Here is a 27451-nt window from a genome sequence, read left to right as displayed (position 1 = left end):
CATGGCAATGGCCAGGTGGGACAGGCTGTAGGGAGGGGCCATGTCAGAGTCCCTGCTGCAGCCAGAGACCCTTTCGAGGTCTCCCTGGAGTGAAAGAGCACAATTCCCATTCAGGTATGTGCACAGGAGCAGACAGCTGCACGTCACCTAAGAGAGGGACACCCCTGCAGAGAACGTGAGCGCCTCACAGAGGGGAGCCACCGGGTCATGAGCGGGCAGGATACATCCCTGGAAGGATGTGGGGTTGGTCCAGGGCCATGACAACTCTGGGATCAGATCCCCCTCTCCTGGCTATTGTCCTCAGAATCCTAGAACACTAGAACTGGCAGGGACCTGCAAAGATCATCAAGTCCAGTCCCCGGCCCTCACGGCAGGACCAAGCACCCTCTAGACGATCCCTGATCGATGTTGTAAACCTCCTGCAATAAAATGTCTCCAGGGATGGAGAATCCACAACCCCCCAGGCAATTTCTTCCAGCGTTTCACCCCCCTGAAATGGGGAAGGAATGAACCGAGACGCAGAGAGCAAACCCAATGCCCACACTCATCTCATGCTTGTGGGGGCCCCCTTGTACCACAACAGCTGGAGGGGTACAGCGAGCCCTCAGCCCAAGGACAAGGCCCTGCCCTCTATCCACAGGAACATTCGCTCGGTGCTTTTACTAAGTGTGTCCCCCACGACGACCCCAGTGCCGGTGCTGTGTGGGCAGGTGTCTGACTGGGAGCGAAGTGGAATCCAGAGTTCACCCCTGCCAGGACCGGGGAGCCCCACACTCTGGTGGGTCCTGGAACCTCAGATTCCCTGTGAGAGGATGATGACGGCCTGGGCTGCCTCTCCTAGCCTCTCCCCTGCCTCCTGCCCAAGGAATATTCCTGCCAGAGCGGGAGTCTGTTTCCCTCCCGTCTTCATGGAGAGACAATCGTTCAGGCAGGCCAGGCAGGACTCCTGTGGTCTGCCTGTCACCCTGCCACTCAGTCTGTGTGATGTTTACAGGTCACCTCTGCCGGTGCCTCAGTTTGCCCATCTGTGTGCACAGTCACTTCTCCTCGCTGGGTGTTTTCACTATTTAAAATACAAGACACTAAAGAGGAGGGGTTAGTTCCAGGTGGGACTTGCTGATCTCTCTGCGCCTGCGGAAAGGGCTCATATCCCCACTCACCTATTACCCTCCTGACCCTCTGTCTGCTGCCCACTCAGCCATCGTGGCTGTCGTAGGGCATCAGGCCCTCTGCAGATCTAGGCACTAGCCTTTATTTCCTTGCTAATAAACTCTACTTTTCAACTACACAAACACAGGTCCTCTGTGACTTGGCCCAGAGCCCAGGAGTTCTCCTCTCCCTGTGGGAACGGCCCTTAACTGCTGTTTACACTGAAAACTTGATGAAAAGCGCAGAAGCCCAGACGGACTAGGCTCCAGGCTGCCCCTTCTCCCCCAGAGGCTGAGCGACACCCCCAGAGCTGCGTTATAAACAGTTCTCACCCCAGTCTTGGTTCTCAGCACAGGAGACTGCTACAGGCGCTGGGCTGAGAGGTGTGGGACGCAGCTGCCTGAGGGGGGTTCCAGGGAAGACACGTCCCTCTCAGCACTCACAGGTACCAGCTCTAGCTGAGGGGCTCCCTTGCCCCACAGACCCAGGGCAAGTTTGGCATCATGGGATGCAGAGTCACTCTGTGCCCTTTCCACTCTGTGCAGGTGTTAAGCATCACAGGGGTCATGTCACAGTTTCTGAATTTGCTCCAGTATCACTGGCCAAAATGTCCCTCTTTTCTGTGCCCCCCGACCCACCTCAGCCAATATGCTCCAGCCCCAGGCTGGCTGCATTTCAGTGGCTCAGTGAACCCCTCAGGGCAAAGACTCTTGGCAGGTGCAGAACAAAACAACCCGCTTCTGGGGTCGTGGCCTGTGCTTTGCCCAGCTTCCACTGAGGCAAAACTCGCCTTGGAGTGAGAACGGAGCAGGGACCCGAGGAGCCAGCTGTGTGTTAGTGCACAGACCCGCTCTCCCCCTCCTCCGGCATCTCAAGGCTCTGGCTGTTAACTGGGGGAGGAGGGGCTATTACTGACATTCAAAGAGCAGGCTGAACTGCTACGCCTGAAACTTAAAAGAAAGAAAAAATCAGCTGGGTGGGAATCATAGAACCATAGAGCCACAGAGCACTAGAACTGGAAGGGAATTCGAGACGTCATCCAATCCAGTTCCCTCACGGCAGGACCAAGCACCCCTGACAGCCATCTCTCCACCTGCTCTTAAATATCTCCAGGGATGGACATTCCACAGCTGCCGTAGGCAATTTATTCCAGTGTTTCACCACCCTGACAGGTAGGAAGTTTTTCCTAATGAACAACCTAAACCTAAGCCCATTGCTTCTTGTCCTGTCTTCAGAGGCTAAGGAGAATAATTCCCCCGGTTCTCCCTGTGGCAAACTTTTAGAAAGTTGAAAACCGCTGTCATGTCCCCTCTCAGTCTTCTCTTCTCTGAACTAAACAAGCCCAGTTCCTTCAGCTTCCCTCAGAGCTCATGCTCTCTAGACCTTTAAATTTTTGTTGCTCTTCTCCGGACCTTCTCCAATTTCTCCACATCTTTCCTGAAATGTGGTGCCCAGAACTGGACACGATACTCCAACTGGGGCCCAATCAGCGCAGAGAAGAGCAGAAGTCTGACTTCTCGTGTCTAACTCACAACCCTCCAATACTTTGGAAATTTCCGTCCAAATCGTTGTTTGTCAAACATGAAAAGCTGGAATTGACTTTTCCTAACTGAAGGGGTCAGACACTCTGAACTAAAGGCCGTGTCCCTTCCAATAGCCAATCTGTTGGTGAATCCCGCTCAGCTAAGCTCTTTGCTCTTGTAATGTCAGTGGCAAGGAGTTCCACAGACCGTATGTTATTTCTTTTGTCCGTGTTGAATGTTCAGAGTTTCAGGGTAGCTCAAAATTCCCTTGTTCATGTGTTTGCGAGACACAATAAGCATAAATGACCGATTGATAGAGTCACAATGCCCAAGATCAGAAGGACGTTTAGCTCATCCAATCTGTCGTCTTGTATAACACAGGCCATTACATTTCACCCAGTTATTCCAGTATTTGTGTGTGACTTAGATTTGGCCTACAGTAGACTATTGCATCACTGAATCATAGAGCCATAGGGCAAGAAGGATCCATAAGGATCATCTAATCCCACTCCCTGTTCAGTTGCAGGATGAATTAGGACTAAAGCATCCAGGACAGACATCTAGCCAGGCTCCTTTTGAAACTCTACAGCAAAGGAGATCCCCCCAATGCCTGAAGTCGCTGTTCCATTCTCGTCCTGTTCTTGCCATTTTTATTGAGATTTCATCTATTTGTGAAATTGAACCCATGGTCTCATGCGATCTCCACAGAGGTAAGACAAAACACCTTTTATTCATATTTATGGCAACTTTTCAAGTATCTGAAAGCCACTGTCAATCTCAGTCTCTTTTCCAAACGAAACGTATCCCCTTCCTTCAGCCTTTGCTCACATGGTTTTTATTGCATCTCTTGGAGCATCTTCGTCTTTCACCTCTGGACCCTTTCCGGTTTCACAACATCTTTTCTATATATCTATGACCAAAACTTCCAGCAGGGGCCTAGCCAGCATTGGGTAGAGCATTAGTATAACCTCCCATGACTTGAATGCTGTGCCTTTGCTAAGGCAACCAAAAATGGCATTTACTGTTTTTGCAAAAGCATAAAAATCCACAACTCTGAGAGATCTCTATATGGCCTCTGAATCCTGGAGTAGCCAGCGGGAAGCCAATGGAAGAATTCTTCCGTTGACCTACCGACCGCTTCTTGCAGCACTGACGCATTATGGCAGCATGTTGTAAGTAGCTTTGTGCGTGTAGACGAGCCCCCAAGCAGATCTTCCTGAAAAGCAGCCAGTCTGGATCGGCAGAGACGGGAATATGAACGATCCATGAGTTGCCTCTGTGCTTTGTTCTAATGGTTACTAGCTCTCATTGCTAAACATTTGGCCCCGATTTCCACTTGGAATTGGTCTGGCTTCTCTCTGCAGCCACTGGGCCTTGGTCTGCGTTTATCTGCTAGATCACAGAACCTGCCATTACTGGCTCTTTACTCTCCATGAATGTGTCTTATGGACATCTTTTTATGTTGGTGCATAGGTGAAGTTCTTGAAGCATCTCTCTCTGTCCAGCATTTTCTCCAGCCCTGACTCATTTTTGTCACTCTTTCATGCATCCTCCCCAATTTTTAACATCCCTTTAGAAATGTGGAACCTAGGACAACACACAGTGCCATGTGCAGGGGTAACATCCTTGCCCTGCTCCAACTTGCCACACCCCTATTTAGGCACCCAGGGATCCCGTCTGCTTCTTTGGCGTAAGCATCACCCTAGGAGCTCCCAAGAACCTCATACAATGATGTTTAAGTTATTTCGAGAGAAGGGATTTCTCTCAAAATAACGCTGCTACATGGGGCGTTTTCTTTTCACAATAATGCGATTTCAAAATGGGAGTCAGATGTGATTTTGCTAACTAAGCACGGGATATTTAAATCCCGTGCTTCGTTAGGAATTTCGGAACACTACGTTTGCATCCCTATCTCAAGTGTAGACATACCCTAAGTGAACAGAGAATGTTTAGTTAGACATGACCAGGTTGTGTTCTTTGTTTTTAGTTTTGTTAAACTCCTCTGTGCTAACCTCCCTCCCCCTCACTGTAACTGAAACTTAATCCCAGAGAAAGAATTCTCTGTGCTTTAATACTTGTTCTTCAGTTGCTTTATAATACCTGGCAACCAAGTCCGCTTTACCAAATATGTCGTCTTTGTTTGGTTCATAAAGTCACCTTTTTAAGACTATGATCTGACTCCTGTGTCCTAGAAGTGAAATGAGTCTCACACTCTGTTACTTCTTTTGGAATCAAGAAAAAAATTGTTTATTAACACAACAATGTTTTCTGCAGCGTTAACAAGTTTCCTCTCCCCGCAAGGACTTGCCCAAATGTTTTCTCTGGTTTCCTTTCATAGAATCATAGAATCATAGGGCTGGAAGAGACCTCAGGAGTCATTGAGACCAGCCTGCTGCCCAAAGCAGGAACAATCCCAACTAATCAACCCAGCCAGGGCTTTGTCGAGCTAAGACTTAAAAGCGTCTAGGGATGGAGATTCCACCGCCTTCCTAGGTAACCCATTAAAGTACTTCCTGACCCTCCTAGGGAACTAGTTTTTCTTAAAATCCAGCCTAGACATTCCCCCCTGTAATTTGAAACGATTGCTCCTTGTTCTGCCATCCGTCACTCCTGAGACCAGCCTCTCTCCATCCTCTTCGGAACCTCCCTTCAGGAAGTTGAAGGCTGCTCTCAAATCCCCCCCACTCTTTGTCATGATTATGGAGTTTAGCCAGCATCCTGGGGATTAAGGGGTTAACTACACCTAGCCAGGTGGAGTGAGCAGTAGGAATGTAGGTGGGACTTTCAAACTGGGAGAAAGGAATTTGGGTTTTTTCCTTTCCCTTTTTGTCTCTCTGGGTGAGTCCTCTGCAGCTACAGGGAGGGACAAGCATGTCTCTCCCTCTCTCTCCAAGAAACAATTGAAATAAAAATATTAAGCGAATCAACATGTTCAATAGAATCGCTATGGATAGTAATTCCATGCTCCAATAATAAGAAATTAGCAGTAGGGATATATTACCGACCACCTGACCAGGACAGAGATACTGACATTGAAATGCTGAGGGAGATTAGAGAGGCTACCAAAATAAAGAACTCTATAGTAATGGGGGATTTTAATTGCCCCCATGTTGACTGGATACATGTCACCTCAGGAAGAGAAGCGGAGATAAAATTTCTCAATGGCTTAAATGACTGCTTCTTGGAGCAGCTAGTGCAGGAACCCACAAGGGGAGAGGCAATTCTCGATTTAGTCCTGAGTGGAGTGCAGGATCAGGTCCAGGATATAACCGTTACCGGACCGCTTGGGAATAGTGACCATAATATAATAACATTCAACATTCCTGTGGTGGGAAGAACACCTCAGCAGTCCAGCACCCTGGCATTTAATTTCAAAAAGGGGAATTACACAAAAATGAGGAGGTTAGTTAAACAGAAATTAAAAGGCACAGTGACTAGAGCAAAGTCCCTGAAAGCTGCATGGAAACTTTTTAAAGACAGCATAATAGAGGCCCAACTTAAATGTATACCCCAAATTAAAAAACATAGCAAGAGACCTAAAAAAGAGTCACCGTGGCTTAACCACCATGTAAAAGAAGCAGTGAGGGACAAAAAGGAATCTTTTAAGAAGTGGAAGTCCAATCCTAGTGAGATAAGTAGACAGGAACATAAACACTGTCAAATCAAGTGTAAAAATGTAATAAGAAAAACAAAAAAAGATTTTGAGGAACAGCTAGCCAAAAACTCAAAAAGAAATAAAATGTTTTTTAAGTACATTAGAAGCAGGAAGCCTGCTAAAAAACCTGTGGGTCCCCTAGATGATTGAGCTATAAAAGGAGCAATCAAGGACGATAAAGCCATTGCGGAGAAACTAAATGATTTCTTTGCTTCAGTCTTCATGGCTGAGGACGTTGGGGAGATTCCTGAATCTGCACCGTCCTTTGTGGGTGATGAATCTGAGGAACTGTCCCGGATTGAAGTGCCATTAGAGGAGGTTTTGGAACAAATAGAAAAACTTAATGTTAACAAATCTCCGGGACTGGATGGCATTCATCCAAGGGTTCTAAAAGAACTCAAATGGGAAATTACTGAGCTATTATCTGTAGTTTGTAACCTATCCTTTAAATCGGCTTCCGTACCTAATGACTGGAAGATAGCTAACGTGACACCAATATTTAAAAAGGGCTCTAGAGGCGATCCTGGCAATTACAGACCGGTAAGTCTAACTTCAGTACTGGGCAAATTAGTCGAAACAATAGTAAAGAATAAAATTGTGAAGCATGTAGAAGAGCATAATTTATTGAACAAAAGTCAACATGGTTTCTGTAAAGGGAAATCCTGTCTTACTAATCTGTTAGAGTTCTTTGAAGGGGTTAACAAACATGCGGACAAGGGGGATCCAGTAGATATAGTATACTTGGATTTTCAGAAAGCCTTTGACAAGGTCCCTCACCAAAGGCTCTTGTGTAAATTACATGGCCATGGGATAAGAGGGAAGATCCTTTCTTGGATTGAGAACTGGTTAAAAGCCAGGAAACAAAGGGTAGGAATAAATGGTAAATTTTCAGATTGGAGAGGGGTAACTAGTGGTGTACCCCAAGGGTCAGTCCTGGGACCAATCCTTTTCAACTTATTCCTAAATGATCTGGAGAAAGGGGTAAGCAGTGAGGTGGTAAAGTTTGCAGATGATACAAAACTGTTTAGGATAGTCAAGACAGAAGCAGACTGTGAGGGACTCCAAGAAGATCTCACCAAACTGAGTGATTGGGCAACAAAATGGCAAATGAAATGTAATGTGGATAAATGTAAAGTAATGCACATCAGGAAAAATAACCCCAACTATACGTACAGTATGATGGGGGCTAATTTGGCTACGACAAATCAGGAAAGGGATCTTGGAGTTATCGTGGACAGTTCTCTGAAAACTTCCATGCAGTGTGCAGCGGCGGTCAAAAAGGCAAATAGGATGCTGGGAATTATTAAGAAACGGATAGAAAATAAGACCCAGAATATCTTACTGCCCCTGTATAAAACTATGGTACGCCCACATCTTGAATACTGTGTACAGATGTGGTCTCCTCACCTCAAAAAAGATATTTTGGCCTTGGAAAGGGTTCAGAAAAGGGCAACTAAAATGATGAGGGGTTTGGAACGGGTCCCATATGAGGAGAGGTTAAAGCGACTGGGACTTTTCAGTTTAGAAAAGAGGAGACTGAGGGGGGATATGATAGAGGTCTGTAAAATCATGAGTGGTGTGGAGAGGGCTGATAAAGAAAAGTTATTTATTAGTTCCCTAAATAGAAGAACTAGAGGACACCAAATGAAGTTAATGGGCAGCAGGTTTAAAACTAATAAAAGAAAGTTCTTCTTCACACAGCGTGTAGTCAACCTGTGGAACTCCTTGCCAGAGGAGACTGTGAAGGCTAGGATTATAATAGAGTTTAAAGAGAAGCTAGATAATTTCAGGGAGGTTAGGTCCATAAAAGGCTATTAGCCAGGGGATAAAATGGTGTCCTTGGCCTCTGTCTGTCAGAGGCTGGAGAGGGATGGCAGGAGACAAATCGCTTGATCATTGTCTTCGGTCCACCCTCTCTGGGGCACCTGGTGCTGGCCACTGTCGGCAGACAGGATACTGGGCTAGATGGACCTTTGGTCTGACCCAGTACGGCCGTTCTTATGTTCTTATGTTCTTATGTTCATTTTCTGTAAGTAGGGTAAAGTGTAAGTAGTTTCGTTAGGCTTTATTGTTTTAAGGGTTGGGTATGGGATCTGATATCTGGCACTGCTTAAGAGATGTTTGGCTTCTCTTTTTAACTAAGTTCTAGCCCATGGTGTAATTCCTCCATGAGTATATTTTGTTACCTTTCCGTCTGATCCTTATGCTTGCAACTGGAATATTGTTGTAATAATAAAAGTTTTCTCCTTTCTTTTTATTAACCTGGCATTGGTTACTTGTGTGATCTGATTTTTATAACAGGGGTGAGATTTCCCAAATGATCTTCCCCCTAATGTCGTTATTAATATTTGGGTGGTGACAGTGGAAGTTCTATTCCCAAAATCTAGGGTTTTAAGATTTTGGAGGAAGTTTTATACCAAAGCCTGGTAGATAAGGCTTTGGGGTACACTTGCTGGCCCCCACTTCTGCATTTATCATGCTTGAGTGGGGAAGAAGCCATGACACTCTCCTCTTTTGCAGACTAAATAAGCCCAAATCCCTCAGCCTTTTCTCATAGGTTATGTGCTCCAGCCCCCTAATCATTTTGGCTGCCCTCCACCAGACCCTCTCCAATACAACCACACCCTTTCTGTAGCGGGAGCCCCAAAACTGTACTCCAGATGTGGTCTCACCAGAGCCAAATAAAGAGGAATAATCACTTCTCTAGACCTGCTGGCAATGCTGCTTCTAATGCACCTAATATTCCATTCGCCTTCTTGGCTACAAGGGCGCCCTGTTGACTCATATCTAGCTCCTCATCCACTGTAACCCCCAGGGCCTTTTCTGCAGAACTACTACTCAGCCAGTCGCTCCCCAGCCTGTAACGCTGCTTGGGATTCTTCCGTCTGAAATGCAGGACTCTGCACTTGTCCTTGTTGAACCTGTCAGATTTCTTTTGGCCCAATCCTCTAATCTGCCCAGGTCACTTTGGACTCTATCCCTGCCCTCCAGCATATCTACCTCTCCTCTTAGCTTAGTGTCATCTGCAAACTTGCTGAAAATGCAATCCATCACCTCATCCAGTTTACAAATAAATATGTTGAACAAAACCGGCCATAGAACTGATCCTTGAGGCACTCTGCTAGAAACCGACTGCCAACCTGACATCGAGCTGTTGATCACTACCCATTGGGCCCAACAGTCTAGCCAGCTTTCTACCCATCTCACAGTCCATTTATCTAATCCATATTCCCTTAACTTGCTGGCAAGAATATTGTGGGAGACCATATCAAAAGCCTTGCTAAAGTCAAGGTCTATCATATCCACTGACTTTCCCATATCCACAGAGCCAGTTACCTTTTGTTCTTAATACATTTAATTTTTCGGTCTATGTTGAAAGTCCCCATCAGTTTCTCTGAAATTTTGCTTCAGGGTTGAAGAATTAAACATTTTGAAGCAGTATCTGTCTGTACATGTTACTCTTTGGGAAATGTTCTCTGTTTGTCTGTTTGAATACAGTACGTTCCAATATTTTATTTTATGCTCCACTATTATACACCCCCTTCTTTGACTTGCCTCTGAACTAAACAGACCCAGAGGAGCAGTAATTATTGATGCATGGAATACCTTCCAAGATGGCATTGACATTAGCAGAGTCAGTTATACATAATCCATTTTTCTTCATAATGAAAATGAAAATGTTTCAATCTGTGAAGAGTGACCGATCTGATTAAACCATGAAAACAGACTTCTATTGTGATTAGAGTCTGATATTAACATTGTTTCTCCATCTAGGAAATTGTACTGAAACCATCACCCTAGACCCTGGGCACATGCAGAAAATCAGCGGAACATACAATACATGGAGGAGACATCGTTATTCTTGAGAGGTGCAAAACTTCTGCCTTATCCCATGTCAGATTCCAACATAAGTGACTTCACCAACCCCTCCACCTTCATCCTGCTGGGCATCCCTGGCCTGGAGACAGCCCATGTCTGGATCTCCATCCCCTTCTGTGCCATGTACGCCATCGCCCTCTTGGGGAACGTCGCCATCCTGTTCATCGTGAAGACAGAGCCGAGCCTCCATGAGCCCATGTATTATTTCCTCTGCATGCTGGCCATCACCGATCTTGTCCTATCCACATCCATCCTGCCCAAAATACTGAGCATCTTCTGGTTCAATTCCAGGGAGATAAATTTCACAGCTTGTCTCACCCAGATGTACTTCATGCATTGCTTCACAGTGATGGGGTCTGGGATTTTTGTGGCCATGGCTTATGATCGCTACGTGGCCATCTGTGATCCCCTGAGACATTCCACCATCCTGACAAACTGGGTGGTGGCCAAGCTTGGCCTGGTCCTAGTGCTGCGCAGCATAATACTCATTCTGCCCCATCCCTTGCTGGCAAGGCAGTGGCCATATTGCAGAACCAACATCATCCCCCACTCGTACTGCGAGCACATTGCCGTGGTGAAGCTGGCCTGTGCTGACATCCGCGTCAGTAGTTACTACGGCCTCTCTGTGGCATTCCTGGTAACTGGTTTGGATGTGTTTTTTATCGCTGTGTCCTACACCCAGATCCTTAGGGCCATCTTCAGACTCTCCACCAAGGACGCCCGGCTCAAGACTTTTGGGACCTGCAGCTCCCACCTCTGTGTCATTTTAGCTTCTTATATCCCTGCTCTCTTCTCCTTCCTCACACACCGATTTGGCCAAAATGTGCCCCCGTATTTCCATATTCTTGTTGCCAACGTGTACATCCTGGTGCCCCCCATGCTAAACCCCATCATCTATGGCATGAGGACCAAACAGATCCGGGACAGGCTGCTCCATCTCTTTACTGATAAAGGCAACTAAAGTATTCTCCTTATCATGGGATATCAGACTGATCTGCACAGTTAGCCAACTTGGCTCTCTCTCCTGAATCACTTAATGGATGATCGGAGAGACAATAAACCCAACACTGACCTGATTGTTCTGGGCCAGCAGGACAAACTGAGGAACGTACACTTCACTGGGCTGCCTCCTTTCTAATTATAGACCCCCCCAAAAAAACCCTTTGCCCCATCCCGTCTCCTAAGGTTGCTTCCTTGCTCTGTTCCTTCTGTCTAAAGCCTCATCCATGTCCCTTGCTCTTCTCTTCTCCTTCCCTGTTGCTCATTTAGTTTTGTTTAGCTCGCCTCCCACTAGCTTCCAGGGAGGCATTTCAACTTCATCACAGCTGCTCCTGCTCAGGCTCTTGAAAATGTTAGTTTTTGGTAGATAATTTATCAGTTAGCTGCCAGGAAGTTGGTCTATAATCCCTATAAAAAAGAATTGAAATTAAATAAATAAAAGGCCCACTAATCTGTACCATTAGTAGGATCTGACATCTTGTGACAAGTCATTTAAAGACACTGGTTACATATAGTATTTGAGGCTATATCTTCACTGTGGATTTTTCTGGGATATCTCTGGTATCCCAAAAAAATCCCACCACATCCAGGGAATGTACGTGTTCTTCCGTTTGCTTTTTTTGCAGAAGTGCAAACGTGCTCTTTCGGAAGCCCTACCTTCCTCATTCCATGAGGAAGAAGGGATATTCCTAAAGAAGGGGATTTACCAAAATTTGGCCCGTTGACGGAGGCATGTAGATTAGCCAGATCGGCAGAGGGAAATGAAGCCGCGATTAAAATAATCGCGGCTTCATTTAAATTTAAATGGCTGCCCTGCTCTGCCGATCAGCTGTTTGTCGGCAGATCGGGGCAGTCTGGACGCACCGCGCCGACAAAGAAGCCTTTCTTGATCGGCACAGGTATGCCTCGTGAAACCAGGTTTACCTGTGCCGATCAAGAAAGGCTTCTTTGTCGGCGCGGCGCGTCCAGACTGCCCCGATCTGCCGACAAACAGCTGATCGGCAGAGCGGGGCAGCCATTTAAATTTAAATGAATCCGCGATTATTTTAATCGCGGCTTCATTTCCCTCCGCCGATCTGGCTAATCTACATGCCTCCGTCGACGGAGGCATGTAGTCTAGACGTACCCTAAATGGACCAAGTTTGGAAAAGCCTCTTAGAAAAAAAATTGAAAAAAGCTATGGAAAATGTGGAGTACATTTTGTGTATCTTTTTCTGACAAAAAACCCCAACCCTGCAGTCTACACCAGCAGGATGAAGGAGGAGGGGTTCTTCAAGTCACTAGGGCCTTGTGACGGGGCAGAAACGCCCCGCACTCCGGAGCGCATGGGAGCCGTATGCCTGGCGGCAAGTGCTTTGGAGAAGAGTGTCAGAATTCAGAATGATCTGCAGAAACTGGAGAAGCAGTCTGCAGTTAATACATGCATTTTATATTTGACCTAACACAGTGTGTTTTGATAGTTATACTTGGGCTATCTGCTGAGGAACAGACCTGATGCCTCCTCTTTCCCAAGTACGTGCCATGTGCGCTGTGGGGAGGGGATTGCTCTACCTCTGGCCAGCACTCTCCTTTTATTGTTTCAATTCTGTGCACAGACGCATGTGAATTGGGCAGCAAAGGCTTGTTCACATTAGAACAGACGTACTCGCACTCTGGTGGAAGCCCCAAGTTGGTTCATGAGCCCATTTCAGTGGGATTGCCAGGGCTGAGTTGGATTTGTGGGGATACAGGCTGAAGCCTGCGTTCCTCCGCCTGAGGCCAAATCCAGAGCCTGACAGCCTCAGTCTTTGGCAGCTCAGCTCATGTTCGAGGACCCCTACACAGTACGGGAAGGTGGGCAGCCCTCAGTGGAGAAAGAGAAGCTTAAGAACTCAAGTTGCAATGGGGGAGGTCTAGGTTGGATATTAGGAAAAACTATTTCCCTAGGAGGGTGGGGAAGCCCTGGGATGGGTTCCCTAGGGAGGGGGTGGAATCTCCATCCCTAGAGGTGTTGAAGTCCTGGCTTGACAAAGCCCTGGCTGGGTTGATTGAGTTGGGGTTGGTCCTGATTTTAGTAGGGAGATTGGACTTGATGACTCCTGAGGTCTCTTCCAATTTTAGGATTCTAGGATTCTATGAATTCCCCCTCCCCTCAGCACATCGGTTCCCTCCAAGCTGACGAGGGAAATAGTGGTTTCTTCTTCTCTTGGCGTATGTGTAGGCGACATGACTCTACCGACAGAGGCATGTAAATTAGACTACCCGATATAGTCAATGAAGTGGGGATTTAAATATCCCCACTTCATTAAAATCAAAATGGCCACCACGCTGTGCCGGCTCAGCTGGTCGTTGGCACAGCACGGCAGTCAAGATGCAGATCAGTCAAGAGGGAACACCTTTGACGACCGTTCCCTTATGCCTCATGAAACAAGGTTCACAGGAGCAGTCGACAAAGGCTTCTCCTGTCGACCGATCTGCATCTTGACTGCCGTGCTGTGCCGACAATCAGCTGAGCCGGCACAGCGCGGTGGCCATTTTGATTTTAATGAAGCGAGGGATATTTAAATCCCCGCTTCACTGACTATGTTGGATAGTCTAATTTGCATGCCTCTGTCAGCAGAGGTATTTAGTCTAGACATACCCTTGGTGTCTCCAGTGGGGAATGTTTGTTGGTCCAAAGCTCTCTCCCGTGCCATTCCGGGGATCTGCCGTATGCAGAGGGAAGGAGCATGGAGCTGTGAGATTAGATAACGGTCTCCTGGGGACTGACAGGCTCCAGATCTCTGCACACCTCAGTGCACCACATAGGGCAGCCTCTGAAATTCCACGTTTCACCTGCTTGATCGCCAGTTCCAACAGCGAGGGCGGGGAGGGGGCCTGACCCAGGGGGAGCAGCTCAAACATGCAAAGTTGCCGCCAAGGCCAGCACATTAGCCCTGCAGGGCTGGGGTGGGTGTGGCAGTGACATCACAAGGGCCTTTTGCAGCACCTCAGCTGATTGGTCCAAGAAGGTTGGGAGGTGGTGACCTCACAGAGAGTCCATGGCAATGGCCAGGTGGGACAGGCTGCAGGGAGGGGCCATGTCAGAGTCCCTGCTGCAGCCAGAAACCCTTTCGAGGTCTCCCTGGAGGGAAAGAGCACAATTCCCATTCAGGTATGTGCACAGGAGCAGACAGCTGCACGTCAGCTAAGAGAGGGACACCCCTGCGGAGAACGTGAGCGCCTCACAGAGGGGAGCCACCGGGTCATGAGCGGGCAGGATACATCCAGCTTTTGCCTTGTTGGACTTCCTGGAAGGATGTGGGGTTGGTCCAGGGCCATGACAACTCTGGGATCAGATCCCCCTCTCCTGGCTATTGTCCTCAGAATCCTAGAACACTAGAACTGGCAGGGACCTGCAAAGATCATCAAGTCCTTCACGGCAGGACCAAGCACCCTCTAGACCAACCCTGATCGATGTCGTAAACCTCCTGCTCTAAAATCTCTCCAGTGATGGAGAATCCACAACCCCCCAGGCAATTTATTCCAGCGTTTCACCCCCCTGACAGTTAAGACATTTTTTCCTCATGTCCAACCTAAACCTCCCTTGTTGCAGTTTCAGCCCATTGCTTCTTGTCCTTTCCTCAGAGGCGAAGGAGAACAATTCTGCCCCCCCTCCTTGTGACACCCTTTCACGTACTTGAAAACCACTATGATGTCCCCGCTCAGTCTTCTCCTTTACAAACTAAACAAACTTTTTCAGTCTTCCCACACGGGTCATGGTTTCTAGATCTTAAATCATTCTTGTTGCTCTTCTCGGGACCCTCTCCAATTTCTCCACGTCTTTCTTGAAATGTGGTGCCCAGAACTGGACACAATACCCCTGTCTGGTTTGTTACACAAACAAGCTGTGCAGTATCTTGATTCGATGTATAAGCTCTTTGGGGAAGGGGCTGATTCTCCATGTGTGTTTGTGAAAGTCCCTAACAGTCATGACAATGAAAAATCCACATCAATATCCTGTAAACTCAGGGTCTAGAGCCCCACCCCTGCTACCATTAGCGACTGAGAAAAGACTGCAAGCTGCAGAGTGTTAGAAACCTGAGTACAGGACAATACACGACAAGAGAATCTGTCCAGGCTCATTAGAGTGCTGAAAAGCCCAGGAACTGCACCCTGGAGAAATAATCCTTGTGAGAGGGGGCAGTCACAGAAGACCCACTTGGGGGAACTTCCCGGGGTGCTGCCAAGGCCACTGCCACTTGCCTTCCCGCTCTCTGGGGCTTCTCACTGCCCGGCCCTGTTGGGCCAGCTCCCTGGTCTCCCCCAGCCAAAGCACAGAGCTGGATCCCCCATGCCCCGAGAAGCAGTACAGACACCGAAACTCTTCAGGTCCGAGGAAAATGCAGTTTAAGACCCAGTTTCCAGGATACCACTCCCCAAATGGGATCAGAACCCCCAATGAATTATTTAGTAAGCCCCCTTTAGCAATGAACGGAGGAATGCACACACCAATTGCCCACTCAGGTAACAAAATACATATATGGCTGTGTCTAGACTGGCATGATTTTCCGCAAATGCTTTTAACCGAAAAGTTTTCCGTTAAAAGCATTTGCGGAAAAGAGCGTCTAGATTGGCACGGACGCTTTTCCACAAAAGCACTTTTTGCAGAAAAGTGTCCGTGCCAATCTAGACGCGGTTTTGCGCAAGAAAGCCCCCATCGCCATTTTCGCCATAGGGGCTTTTTTGCACAAAACAAATCTGAGCTGTCTACACTGGCCCTTTTGCGCAAAAGCTTTGGGCAAAAAGATTTTTGCCCGAACGGGAGCAGCATAGTATTTCCGCAAGAAGCACTGATTTCAGACAGCAGGAAGTCAGTGTCCTTGTGGAAATTCAAGCGGCCAGTGTAGACAGCTGGCAAGTTTTTCCGCTAAAGCAGCTGCTTTTGCAGAAAAATTTGCCTGTCTAAACACAGCCACATATGTATATGGAGCTATACTTATCTCCTAGAGCTGGAAGGGACCCGAGAGTCATGGAGTCCAGTCCCCTGCCCTCACGGCAGGACCAAGCACCCTCCTTGACAGATTCACCCCAGATCCCTCAGTGGCCCCCCCTCAAGGACTGTACTCACAGGCCTGGGTTTAGCAGGTCAATGCTCAAACCACTGAACTATCCCTTTGCCCAATTATTTACACTGGGCTTGATAGTAAATAAAAGTGATTTTGCTAAGTACCAGCAGCAGGACTGAAGGGGTGATACATGAGACCAGGCAGAGCAAAGTAACAGAAAAGGCTTTGCTACTTCTACATTAAAACCTCTGTACAAACTCACCCGAAAACCATTCCTTGTCCAGCAAAGTCTTCCCTCTTCCCGGGGTCTCTGGTTCATTCCCTCGGGTGGGCCATGCCAGCCAAAGCCGAAGATCTGCTAAACTTCCCATAATGGTCAGGATTCCATTTTTGCATAGGAAGTTCCTTGGCCCATCCCTACCAGTCAGGGAGGTCATGTGACTTCCTAGGACCAACCACTGCTAAGAGTTAAGGACAAAAGCTATTGACATATGATTGGCCAGACCCCGAGGCATCCCAGAATGGGAAACACCCTGACGACTTTCCTTAGCACAATTAAAAGCCAGATGAACAGGCAGAGAGTCCAGCTGTTTGGATCCGAGCGCCCTCCAGCCGGGGCAGGGCTAGAAAGTCGGACTCAGCCTGGAACATCCAATTCCAGTTCCCCTGAGAGACACGGGGAGGGAATGAACAGCGAGGGAGAGAACAAACCCAACACCAACACCAGCCCAGCCTCTGTCCTAGCTATGGCCCCTTTGTACCACAACAGCTGGAGGGTTACAGCGAGCCCTCAGCCCAAGGACAAGGCCCTGCCCTCTATCCACAGGAACATTCGCTCGGTGCTGCTTTTACTAAGTGTGTCCCCCACGGCGACCCCAGTGCCGGTGCTGTGTGGGCAGGTGAGCGAGCGGGAGCAAAGTGGAATCCAGAGTTCACCCCTCCCAGGACCGGGGAGCCCCACACTCCGGTGGGTCCTGGAACCTCAGATTCACTGTGAGAGGATGGTGACGGCCTGGGCTGCCTCTCCTAGCCTCTCCCCTGCCTCCCGCCCAAGGAATATTCCTTCCAGAGTGGGAGTCTGTTTCCCTCCCGTCTTCATGGAGAGACAATCGTTCAGGCAGGGCAGGCAGGACTCCTGTGGTCTGCCTGTCACCCTGCCACTCAGTCTGTGTGATGTTTACAGGTCACCTCTGCCGGTGCCTCAGTTTGTCCATCTGTGTGCACAGTCACTTCTCCTCGCTGGGTGTTTTCAATATTTTAAATGAAAGGCGCTAAAGAGGAAAGGATAGTTCTAGGTGGGACTTGCTGATCTCTCTGCGCCTGCGGAAAGGGCTCATATCCCCTACGCACCTCTGTCTGCTGCACACCCAGCCATCGTAGCTGTCGTAGGGCATCAGGCCCTCTGCAGATCTAGGCACTAGCCTTTATTTCCTTGCTAATAAACTCTACTTTTCAACTACACAAACACAGGTCCTCTGTGACTTGGCCCAGAGCCCAGGAGTTCTCCTCTCCCTGTGGGAACGGCCCTTAACTGCTGTTTACACAGAAAACATGATGAATAGCACAGACGCCCAGACAGACTTGGCTCCAGGCTGTTTGCATCCAGATGCCCCTTCTCCCCCAGGGGCTGAGCGACCCCCCCCCCCCCCCCCCCCGCCGAGCTGTGTTATAAATGGTTCTCAGCCCTGTGCCGGCTCTCGGAGCGGGACGCTGCTGCCGACACTGGGCTGAGAGAGGTGCAGGACGCGGATGCCTTAGGGGGGTTCCAGGGAAGACACATCCCTCTCAGCACTCACAGGTACCAGCTCTAGCTGAGGGGCTCCCCTGCCCCACAGCCCCAGGGCAAGTTTGGCATCATGGGATGCAGAGTCACTCTGTGCCCTTTCCACTCCGTGCAGGCGTTAAGCATCACAGGGGTCATGTCACAGTTTCTGAATTTGCTCCAGTATCACTGGCCAAAATGTCCCTCTTTTCTGTGCCCCCGACCCACCTGAGCCATTGTGCTCCAGCCCCAGGCTGGCTGCATTCCAGTGGCTCAGTGCACCCCTCAGGGCAGAGACTCTTGGCAGGTGCAGAACAAAACAACCCACTTCTGGGATCATGGCCTGTGCTTTGTCCAGCTTGCACTGCGGCAAAACTCGCCTTGGAGTGAGAATGGAGCAGGGACACGAGGAGCCAGCTGTGTGTTAGTGCACAGACCCGCTCTCCCCCTCCTCCGGCATCTCAAGGCTCTGGCTGTTAACTGGGGGAGGAGGAGCTCTTACCTTCATTTGAAGAGCAGGCTGAACTGCTATGCATGAAACTTAAAGGAAAGAAAAAATCAGCTGGGTGGGAATCATAGAACCATAGAGCCACAGAGCACTAGAACTGGAAGGGAATTCGAGACGTCATCCAATCCAGTTCCCTCACGGCAAGACCAAGCACCCCTGACAGGCGTCTCTCCACCTGCCCTTAAATATCTCCAGGGATGGACATTCCACAGACACCCTAGGCAACTTATTCCAGTGTTTGACCACCCTGACAGGTAGGAAGTTTTTCCTAATGTCCAACCGAAACCTCCCTTGCTGCAGTTTAAGCCCATTGCTTCTTGTCCTGTCCTCAGAGGCCAAAGAGAATAATTCCCCCCGTTCTTCCTGTGACAAACTTTTAGGTACTTGAAATCTGCTGTCATGTCCCCTCTCAGTCTTCTCTTTTCCAAACGAAACAAGCTCAGTTTCTTCAGCCTTCCCTGGACCTTCTCCAATTTCTCCACATCTTTCTTTAAATGTTGTGCCCAGAACTGATCACAATATTCCTACTGGGGCCCAATCAGCGCAGAGTAGAGCAGAAGAATGACTTCTTGTGTGTAACTCGCAACCCTCCAATACTTGGACATTTCCATATGATTAAGTTTGTCAAACATAAAAAACTGGAATTGACTTTTCCTAACTGAAGGGGTCAGACACTCTGAACTAAAGGCCGTGTCCCTTACAGTAGCCAATCTGTTAGTGAATCCCGCTCAGCTAAGCTCTTTGCTCTTGTAATGTCAGTGGCAAGGAGTTCCACAGACTGTATGTTATTTCTTTTGTCCGTGTTGAATGTTCAGAGTTTCAGGGTAGCTCAAAATTCCCTTGTTCATGTGTTTGCTAGACACAATAAGTATAAATGACCGATTGATAGAGTCACAATGCTCAAGATCAGAAGGACGTTTAGCTCGTCCAATCTGTCGTCTTGTATAACACAGGCCATTACATTTCACCCAGTTATTCCAGTACTTGTGTGTGATTTAGATTTTGCCTACAGTAAACTATTGCATCACTGAATCATAGAGCCATAGGGCAAGAAGGACCCATAAGGATCATCTAATCCCACTCCCTGTTCAGTTGCAGGATGTATTAGGACTAAAGCATCCAGGACAGACTCTAGCCAGGCCCCTTTCGAAACTCTACAGCAAAGGAGATTCCCCCCAACGTCTGAAGTCGCTGATCCATTCTCGTCCTGTTCTTGCCATTTTTACTGAGATTTCATCTATTTGTGAAATTGAACCCATGGTCCCATGCGATCTCCACAGAGGTAAGACAAAACCCCTTTTATTCATATTTATGGCAACTCTTCAAGTCTCTGAAGGCCACTGTCAATCTCAATCTCTTTTCCAAACGAAACGTATCCCCTTCCTTCAGCCTTTTCTCACATGGTTTTTATTGCATCTCTTGGAGCATCTTCGTCTTTCACCTCTGGACCCTTTCCGGTTTCACAGCATCTTTTCTATATATCCATGACCAAAGCTTCCAGCGGAGTCCTAGCCAGCATTGGGGGGAGCATTAGTATAACCTCCCATGACTTGAATGCTGTGTCTTTGCTAAGGCAACCAAAAATGGCATTTACTGTTTTTGCAAAAGCAAAAAAATCCACAACTCTGAGAGATCTCGATATGTCCCCTGAATCCTGGAGTAGCCAGCGGGAAGCCAATGGAAGAATTCTTCCGTTGACCTAGCGACCGCTTCTTGCAGCACTGACGCATTATGGCAGCATGTTGTAAGTAGCTTTGCGCGTGTAGACGAGCCCCCAAGCAGATCTTCCTGAAAAGCAGCCAGTCTGGATCGGCAGAGACGGGAATATGAACGATCCATGAGTTGCCTCTGTGCTTTGTTCTAATGGTTACTAGCTCTCATTGCTAAACATTTGGCCCCGATTTCCACCTGGAATTGGTTTGGCTTCTCTCTGCAGCCACTGGGCCTTGGTCTGCGTTTATCTGCTAGATCACAGAACCTGCCATTACTGGCTCTTTACTCTCTATGAACGTGTCTTCTGGTCATCTTTTAATAAAGGTGCCTAGATGAAGTTCTTGAAGCATCTCTATCCAGAATTTTTTTCAGCCCTGTGGCTCTTTCATGCATCCTCCCCAATTTTTCAATGTCCCTTTAGAAATGTGGATCCTAGGATGACACACAGTCACTTTCACCCGTGCCATGTGCTCCTTCCCCTGCTCTAGTTTGCCACACTCCTATTTAGGAATCCAGGGATCCCATCCGCTCCTTTGGCCCAAGCATCGCCCTGGGAGCTCACAAGGAACTGGGTGTTCCCAGTGACCCCTATATACTTTTCAGGATCCCTTTGTTCCATAACACAGTGCCTTTCTCTGTGGCTCAGGCCTGCCTTCTCTGCTTTTAGATGATCAATTTGTATGTGACTGAATTGAAATACTGTGTTTGCATGGGCCCAGCTCACGAAATGCTCCAGATCAATTGATAAATAACTACTTTGCCAGTCTTGGGTCATCTGCAAAATGTATCTGCAGGGATTTTCTGTTTTCATTCTGCCCTACAGAACGTCGCTGGAAACACCCCCATTTCCTGACAACAGCCATTGACATGTGTCAGTTAGTCCATTTTTAGTCCATTTAACCTATAGTCTACTGATGCTGTATAGTGTCATTATTTTACCTGAATAATTTCCCCTACTAAATCAAATACCTTAGAGAAACCATGGCTTATTGCATCTCCATGGTTTCCTGATTATGAAAACTTGTACTCTTATTAAAGGATGAAATCAGGTTTATTTGACAAGATCTGTTTCCCATTAACATTATTGTTGACTTATTACTTATGTTTACAGACCTTTATAAAATCCCATACCAGCCTTTTCATTTTTTATGGATAGGAGGAGTGCTGCTTTTCTGGACATCCCAGTATTCAGTTGGCTGAATTGTCTGGAAGGGTTAACCACAGAACAGTGAGTATCCAGCAAGTGTGGGCAGGAAGCCAGGAAAGTCAATGGAAAGAGAGTGGGAGAGATTTGAAATGAACCAAGTTTTGCCTGCTTCCGTCGCCTTTGTGTGTGAGTTCAGAGCAGAATCTGGGGAGAGACATGAACCGAACCAGGAATAAAGGCATGGATTTTTCAGTGATATCCATGCCCAAGCAAACACTGAACCCTGTCACAAAGGATACGTAAGTGAACAGAGAATGTTTAGTTAGACATGATCAGTTTCTTTTCTTTGGTTTTAGTTTTGTTAAACTCCTCTGTGCTAACCTCCCTCCCCCGGCACACGGTAACTGAAACTGAATCCCAGGGAAACAATTCTCTGTGCTTTAATACTTTTTCTTCAGTTGCTCTGTAACATCTGGCAACCAAGTATGCTTTACCAAATATGTCTTCTTTGTTTGGTTCATAAAGTCACCTTTTTAAGACTATGATTTCCCATGTCCTAGAAGGCTGGAGGTTCTGTGTGCGCATGCTTGAGACTGAAGGGCAGCTATTAAGAGATTTGTTTTCAAGTTCTACCCCTGAGGAAGTATTAAAGAGCTTGGGGTGACCCCACAGGAAGAAATACCCAAGTGCATCTTCGTGGGCTCCTAAAGGTTTTTCTTTTCTTTTTTTCAAAGTGCCAGAATAGGGAGCAACCTTGACTTCATTATTCCCTTACTTTCTCATCACATTTTGGAAACTTTTCATTATTTTTAACCATGTAGATTTCACATAGAACTGTTGTAGATGGCATTTATCAACCTCTTTCACTGCTAAGGGTATGGAAAGTATTTCATCGCCTCAGGTGAAATGAGTCTCATACTCATACTACTTCTTTCTGAATCCAAAACAAAACTGTTTATTAACATAACTACCTTTTCTGCAGCAGTAACAAGTTTCCTCTCCCCGCAGGGACTTGCCTAAATGTTTTCTCTGGTTTCTTTTGTTCTTAACAAATGTAATTTTTCTGTCTATGTTGAAAGTCCCCATCAGTTTCTCTGAAATTTTGCTTCAGGGTTGAGGAATTAAACATTTTGAAGCAGTATCTGTCTGTACATGTTACTGTTTGGGAAATGTTCTATGTTTATCTATATGAATACTTTAAGGCCAAATCAACACTGGAAGCTTCTTGCACAAGAAGGCTGTGTCTACAATGGCCACTTATTCTGGAAAATCAGCAACTTTTCCGGAATAACTTGCCAGCTGTCTACACTGGCCCCTGGAATTTCCGGAAAAGCACTAACGATCTAATGTAAAATCATCAGTGCTTTTCCGGAAAAACTATGCTGCTCCCGTTTGGGCAAAAGTTCTTTTCTGGAAAACTGTTCTGGAAAAGGGCCAGTATAGACAGCAGAGATTTCTTTTCCACAAAAAAGTCCAGATCGCGAAAATGACGATCGGGGCTTTTTTGCGGAAAAGCGCGTCTAGATTGGCACAGATGCTTTTCCGCAAAAAGTGCTGTTCCAGAAAAGCATCTAGCCAATGTAGACGTGCTTTTTCCAAAAATGCTTATAACGGAAAAGTTTTCCGTTTTAACCATTTCTGGAAACTCATGCCAGTGTAGACATAGCCGAACTGTTTTGCGGAAGAGTTCTAGCACAAAAAGTCTTCCACAAGAGCTTGTCTACAGTGGCATGTGCTTTTGCGCAAGAGATGTGTTTTGCGCAAGTGCATCTGCAGCAGTGTGGACGCTCTCTTGCGCAAGAAAGCTCTGATGGCCATTTTAGCCATAGGGGTTTCTTGCACAAGAAATTCATATTGCCTGTCTACACTGCCATCTTGTGCAAGACAGTTTATTCCTCATGGGGAGAGGAATAATTCTTCTGGAAGAAGCCCTGTTTTCTGATGCTGTACTATAAACTTACTTGCTCAAGACCGCGTGTGCAGTGTAGACATCTGGTAAGTTTTTGCGCAAGAACAGCTGTTCTTGAGCAAGAAGCCGACAGTTTAGATGTAGCCTAAGTTCCATTATTTTATTTTGTGCTCCTCTATTATACACCCCCTTCTTTGACTTGCCTCTAAACTAAACAATCCCAGAGGTGCAGGAATTATTGATCCATGGAGTACATTCCACTATGGAATTCACATTAGTAGAGTCAGTTATACATAATCCATTTATCTTCATAATGAAAATGTCAGTTTTTCAGTCTATGAAGAGTGATTGATTTGCTTCAACCATGAAAACAGACTCCTATTTAGAGTCTCATATTAACATTGTTTTTCCATCTAGGAATTTGCACTTCAATCATCACCCTAAACCCTGGGCACATACAGGAAATCAGCGGAACATACACTACATGGAGGAGACACTGTTCTTCCTGAGAGGTACAAAACTTCCCCCTTATTCCATGTCAGATTCCAACGTAAGTGACTTCACCAACCCCTCCACCTTCATCCTGCTGGGCATCCCTGGCCTGGAGATAGCTCATGTCTGGATCTCCATCCCCTTCTGTGCCATGTACGTCATAACCATTTTGGGGAACTTCACCATCCTGTTCATTGTGAAGCGGGAGCCGAGCCTCCATGAGCCCATGTACTATTTCCTCTGCATGCTGACCATCATTGACCTGGTCCTGTCTACATCCATCCTGCCAAAAACACTGAGCATCTTCTGGTTCAATTCCAGGGAGATAAATTTCACAGCTTGTCTCACCCAGATGTACTTCATGCATTGCTTCACAGGGATGGGGTCTGGGATCTTTGTGACCATGGCTTATGATCGCTATGTGGCCATCTGTGATCCCCTGAGACATTCCACCATCCTGACAAACCGGGTGGTGGTCAAGCTTGGCCTGGCTGTGGTGCTGCGCAGCATAATACTCATTCTGCCCCATCCCTTCCTTGTGAGGCAGTGGCCATATTGCAGAACCAACATCATCCCCCACTCGTATTGCGAGTACATGGCCGTGGTGAAGCTGGCTTGTGCTGACATCCGTGTCGGTAGTTACTATGGCCTCTCTGTGGCACTCCTGCTGGCTGGTTTGGATGTGTTTTTTATCGCTGTGTCCTACACCCAGATCCTCAGGGCCATCTTCAGCCTCTCCACCAAGGACACCCGGCTCAAGACTTTTGAGACCTTCAGCTCCCACCTCTGTGTCATTTTAACTTCTTATATCCCTGCTCTCTTCTCCTTCCTAACACACAGATTTGGCCAAAATGTGCCTCTGTATTTCCATGTTCTTGTCGCCAACGTGTACATCCTGGTGCCCCCCATGCTAAACCCCATCATCTATGGCATGAGGACCAAACAGATCCGGGACAGGCTGCTCCATCTCTTTACTGATAAAGGCAACTAAAGTATTCTCCTTATCATGGGATATCAGACTGATCCCCACAGAGAGCCATCTTGGTTCTCTTTCCTGAGTCACTTAGGGTGTGTCTAGACTACAGAGTTTTGGCGACAAAAGTGGACTTTTGTCGACAAAACTATACCTGCGTCTACACTATCGCTGAGTTCTGTCGACATAACGTCGGCAGAACTCAGCAGTTTTGTTGACGCTGGTAAACCTCATTTTACGAGGCATAACGCCTTTTGTCGACAGAGTTCTGTCGACAGAAGGTGTTATTGCATGTAGGGTTGTGTCTAGACTACAGGGTTTTGTCGACAAAGCAGCTTGCTTTGTCGACAGAACTGAATGTGTCTAGACGCTCTTTGTCAACAGAAGTTTTGTCGACAGATACTGTCGACAAAACTTCTGTCGACAAAAGCCTGTAGTCTAGACGTACCCTTAATGGATGCTCGGAGAGACAATAAACCCATCACTGACCTGATTGTTCTGGGCCAGTAGGACAAACTCAGGAGCATACACCTCACTGGGCTGCCTCCTTTCCAATTTCTGGTAAATGGACCCTCCTCCCCAAACCCTTTTCCCCATCCTTTCTGCTAAGGTTGCTCCCTTGGTCTTCTCATCGCTCATTCAGTTTTCTTTAGCTCACCTCCCACCAGCTGCCAGGGAGGCATTTCAGCTTCACCACAGCTTTCACTGTGATGCCAAGGACTGCTCAGGCTCTTGAGTCATGTACCCTAGACACACCCTCTGGCTGTGTCTACACTGGGCCACTTATTCCGGAATAAGCTGTGAGCTGTCTACACTGGCCCCTTGAATTTCCGGAAAAGCACTGACAATCTACTGTAAGAAATCAACTGCTTTTCCGGAAAAACTATGCTGCTCCCGCTTGGGCAAAAGTCCTTTTTCCGGAAAACTGTTCCGGAAAAGGGCCAGTGTAGACAGCACAGTAGTCTTTTCCGCAAAAAAGCCCCGATCGCAAAAATGACGATCGAGGCTTTTTTTCCGGAAAAGCACGTCTCCATTGGCCATGGACGCTTTTCCGGAAAAAGGGCTTTTCCAGAAAAGCATCCTGCCAATGTAGACGCTCTTTTTCCGGAAATACTTATAACGGAAAACTGTTCCGTTTTAAGCATTTCCGGAAAATCATGCCAGTGTAGACACAGCCTATGGGTTTACACACAGGGACAATATGATATGTTCTGTCTTGTTATCTACTCCTTTCTCAATGATTCCCAACATTCTGTTGGCTTTTCCCCCGTCACTGCAGAGTCGATTGTATGTCCTGTCTGTATCACTGGGTCTTTTGGCTTTTTCCGGGCTCTTTGCTCCTTTTCCTTATGTCAGAAGCAGGGAGCTGAGACAGAGGCATCTGCCTGTACATCGGTTGGCCATTCAAGAGTATCAGTGTTAACGAGCTTTCTCCAGACAGAAGAAGGGAGTAACTGCATCCTCGATTAAATCAGTTTGCTCCAACCTCTCCATAGAGGGGTGGGGGTGGAAGGAATGGACTCTCGCCAGAAGAGGAAATGAAGTGAGGAGATATTTGTTCGGCTCTTTGAAAACAAAGAGACTGGAGGAGCCAGGAGAAGGGTGGGCAGGAGAGAGGCACTAAGGGGGCAGAGGGGACTCTTTCGTTGCAGGGCCGTGGTTGCAGCAGAGGGACACACTCCATCTGGAGAAGAAGCCAGGAGTTGCAGGAGGTGGGCCCTGGACCCAGGAGGACTCTGACCAGATCCCAAATTGTATACTCTAGGGTGGTGTGAGCAAAGTAATACACACTGGAAAACAATCCCAACTCTAGATAATGTCTAAAGCAATGTCCCTCCTCATTTTTTCCATCCATGTGTGGAATGAATTTTGTTATGTGCACCAATAGCTAGGCAATGTGTGACTGTGCTCACCGGTAGCAGCAGGACACCTAGCTAAAATAGATAGTTCTACTGATTCATGACGGGGATAATTACCTGAGTTAAGACAGGGTAGGCCTTTGGGAACTCGCTGCTGAGAAAATTTGAAATGTAAGAGAAATAAGAATAGCACTACGGCTACGTCTAGACGGGCAGGATTTTCTGGAAATGCTTTTAATGGAAAAGTTTTCCCTTAAAAGCATTTTCAGACAAAAGCGTCTAGATTGTCACAGACACTTTTCCGCAAAAGCATTTTTTGTGGAAAAGCGTCCGTGGCCAATCTAGACGCGCTTTTGCGCAAAACAAATCCCAGCTGTCTACACTGGGTGCAAAAGTTTTGTGCAAAAGGGACTTTTGCCCGAACGGGAGCAGCATAGTATTTCTGCAAGAAGCACTGATTTCAGACAGTAGGAAGTCAGTGTTCTTGCGGAAATTCAAGCGGCCAGTGTAGACAGCTGGCAAGTTTTTCCAGAAAAGCGGCTGATTTTCTGGAAAAACTGGCCTGTCTAGACACAGCCTACAAGTATGTGTTGGGAAGTGAGTGTCTAAGTGTGTGTGTGTGTGTGTGTGTGTGAATGAGCGCAAGCGCCGGCAGTGTGTATTCATGGGTGTGAGGAGGAAAGCGTGTGTGTGTGTGTGTGTGTGTGTGTGTGTGTGTGTGTGTGTGTGTGAATGAGCGCAAGCGCAGGCAGTGTGTATTCATGGGTGTGAGGAGGAAAGCGTGTGTGTGTGAGAGGGGCAGGGCTCAGACTGCAGCAGTGTGCTGGCTGCCAAGGCAGAGGGAGGCAGGGGGCCA

General features: G+C 47.4%; 2 protein-coding genes across 10 annotated transcripts; both read left to right on the top strand.

Annotated features, from left to right (window-relative positions):
* Positions 1-26603, top strand: LOC142826615 (olfactory receptor 52M1-like). 9 transcript variants are annotated; one of them, XR_012900846.1, is made up of 5 exons: positions 22-114; positions 19595-19784; positions 21372-21443; positions 23689-23783; positions 26389-26591. XR_012900846.1 is itself a non-coding variant. In XM_075919726.1 (2 exons), the coding sequence occupies exon 2, from the start codon at positions 10169-10171 to the stop codon at positions 11165-11167; it is 999 nt and encodes a 332-aa protein (XP_075775841.1). In that variant the 5' UTR covers positions 1-114; positions 10102-10168; the 3' UTR covers positions 11168-11609. The 9 variants fall into 9 exon arrangements, 1 of the variants encoding a protein (XP_075775841.1); XR_012900849.1 differs by lacking the exon at positions 19595-19784 and adding an exon at positions 10102-10196 and having other exon boundaries at positions 71-114; positions 26389-26594; XR_012900848.1 differs by lacking the exon at positions 22-114 and adding an exon at positions 14227-14338 and having other exon boundaries at positions 21327-21443; positions 26389-26600.
* Positions 23790-24869, top strand: LOC102461114 (olfactory receptor 52E4-like). The gene has a single exon (XM_006134286.3). The coding sequence runs from the start codon at positions 23807-23809 to the stop codon at positions 24752-24754; it is 948 nt and encodes a 315-aa protein (XP_006134348.3). The 5' UTR covers positions 23790-23806; the 3' UTR covers positions 24755-24869.
* Positions 26604-27451: the final 848 nt, after the last annotated feature.

Source organism: Pelodiscus sinensis, chromosome 1 (assembly GCF_049634645.1).
Source record: "Pelodiscus sinensis isolate JC-2024 chromosome 1, ASM4963464v1, whole genome shotgun sequence".
Classification (NCBI taxonomy): domain Eukaryota; kingdom Metazoa; phylum Chordata; order Testudines; family Trionychidae; genus Pelodiscus; species Pelodiscus sinensis.
The sequence above is the reverse complement of the archived record's forward strand: the minus strand, read 5'-3'. Positions and strand labels throughout refer to the sequence as shown.

Excerpts from the sequence above, each read along its gene's own strand:
- LOC142826615 (XM_075919726.1), top strand. The coding sequence starts at position 10,169 with ATGGAGGAGACATCGTTATTCTTGAGAGGTGCAAAACTTCTGCCTTAT.
- LOC102461114 (XM_006134286.3), top strand. The coding sequence starts at position 23,807 with ATGTCAGATTCCAACGTAAGTGACTTCACCAACCCCTCCACCTTCATC.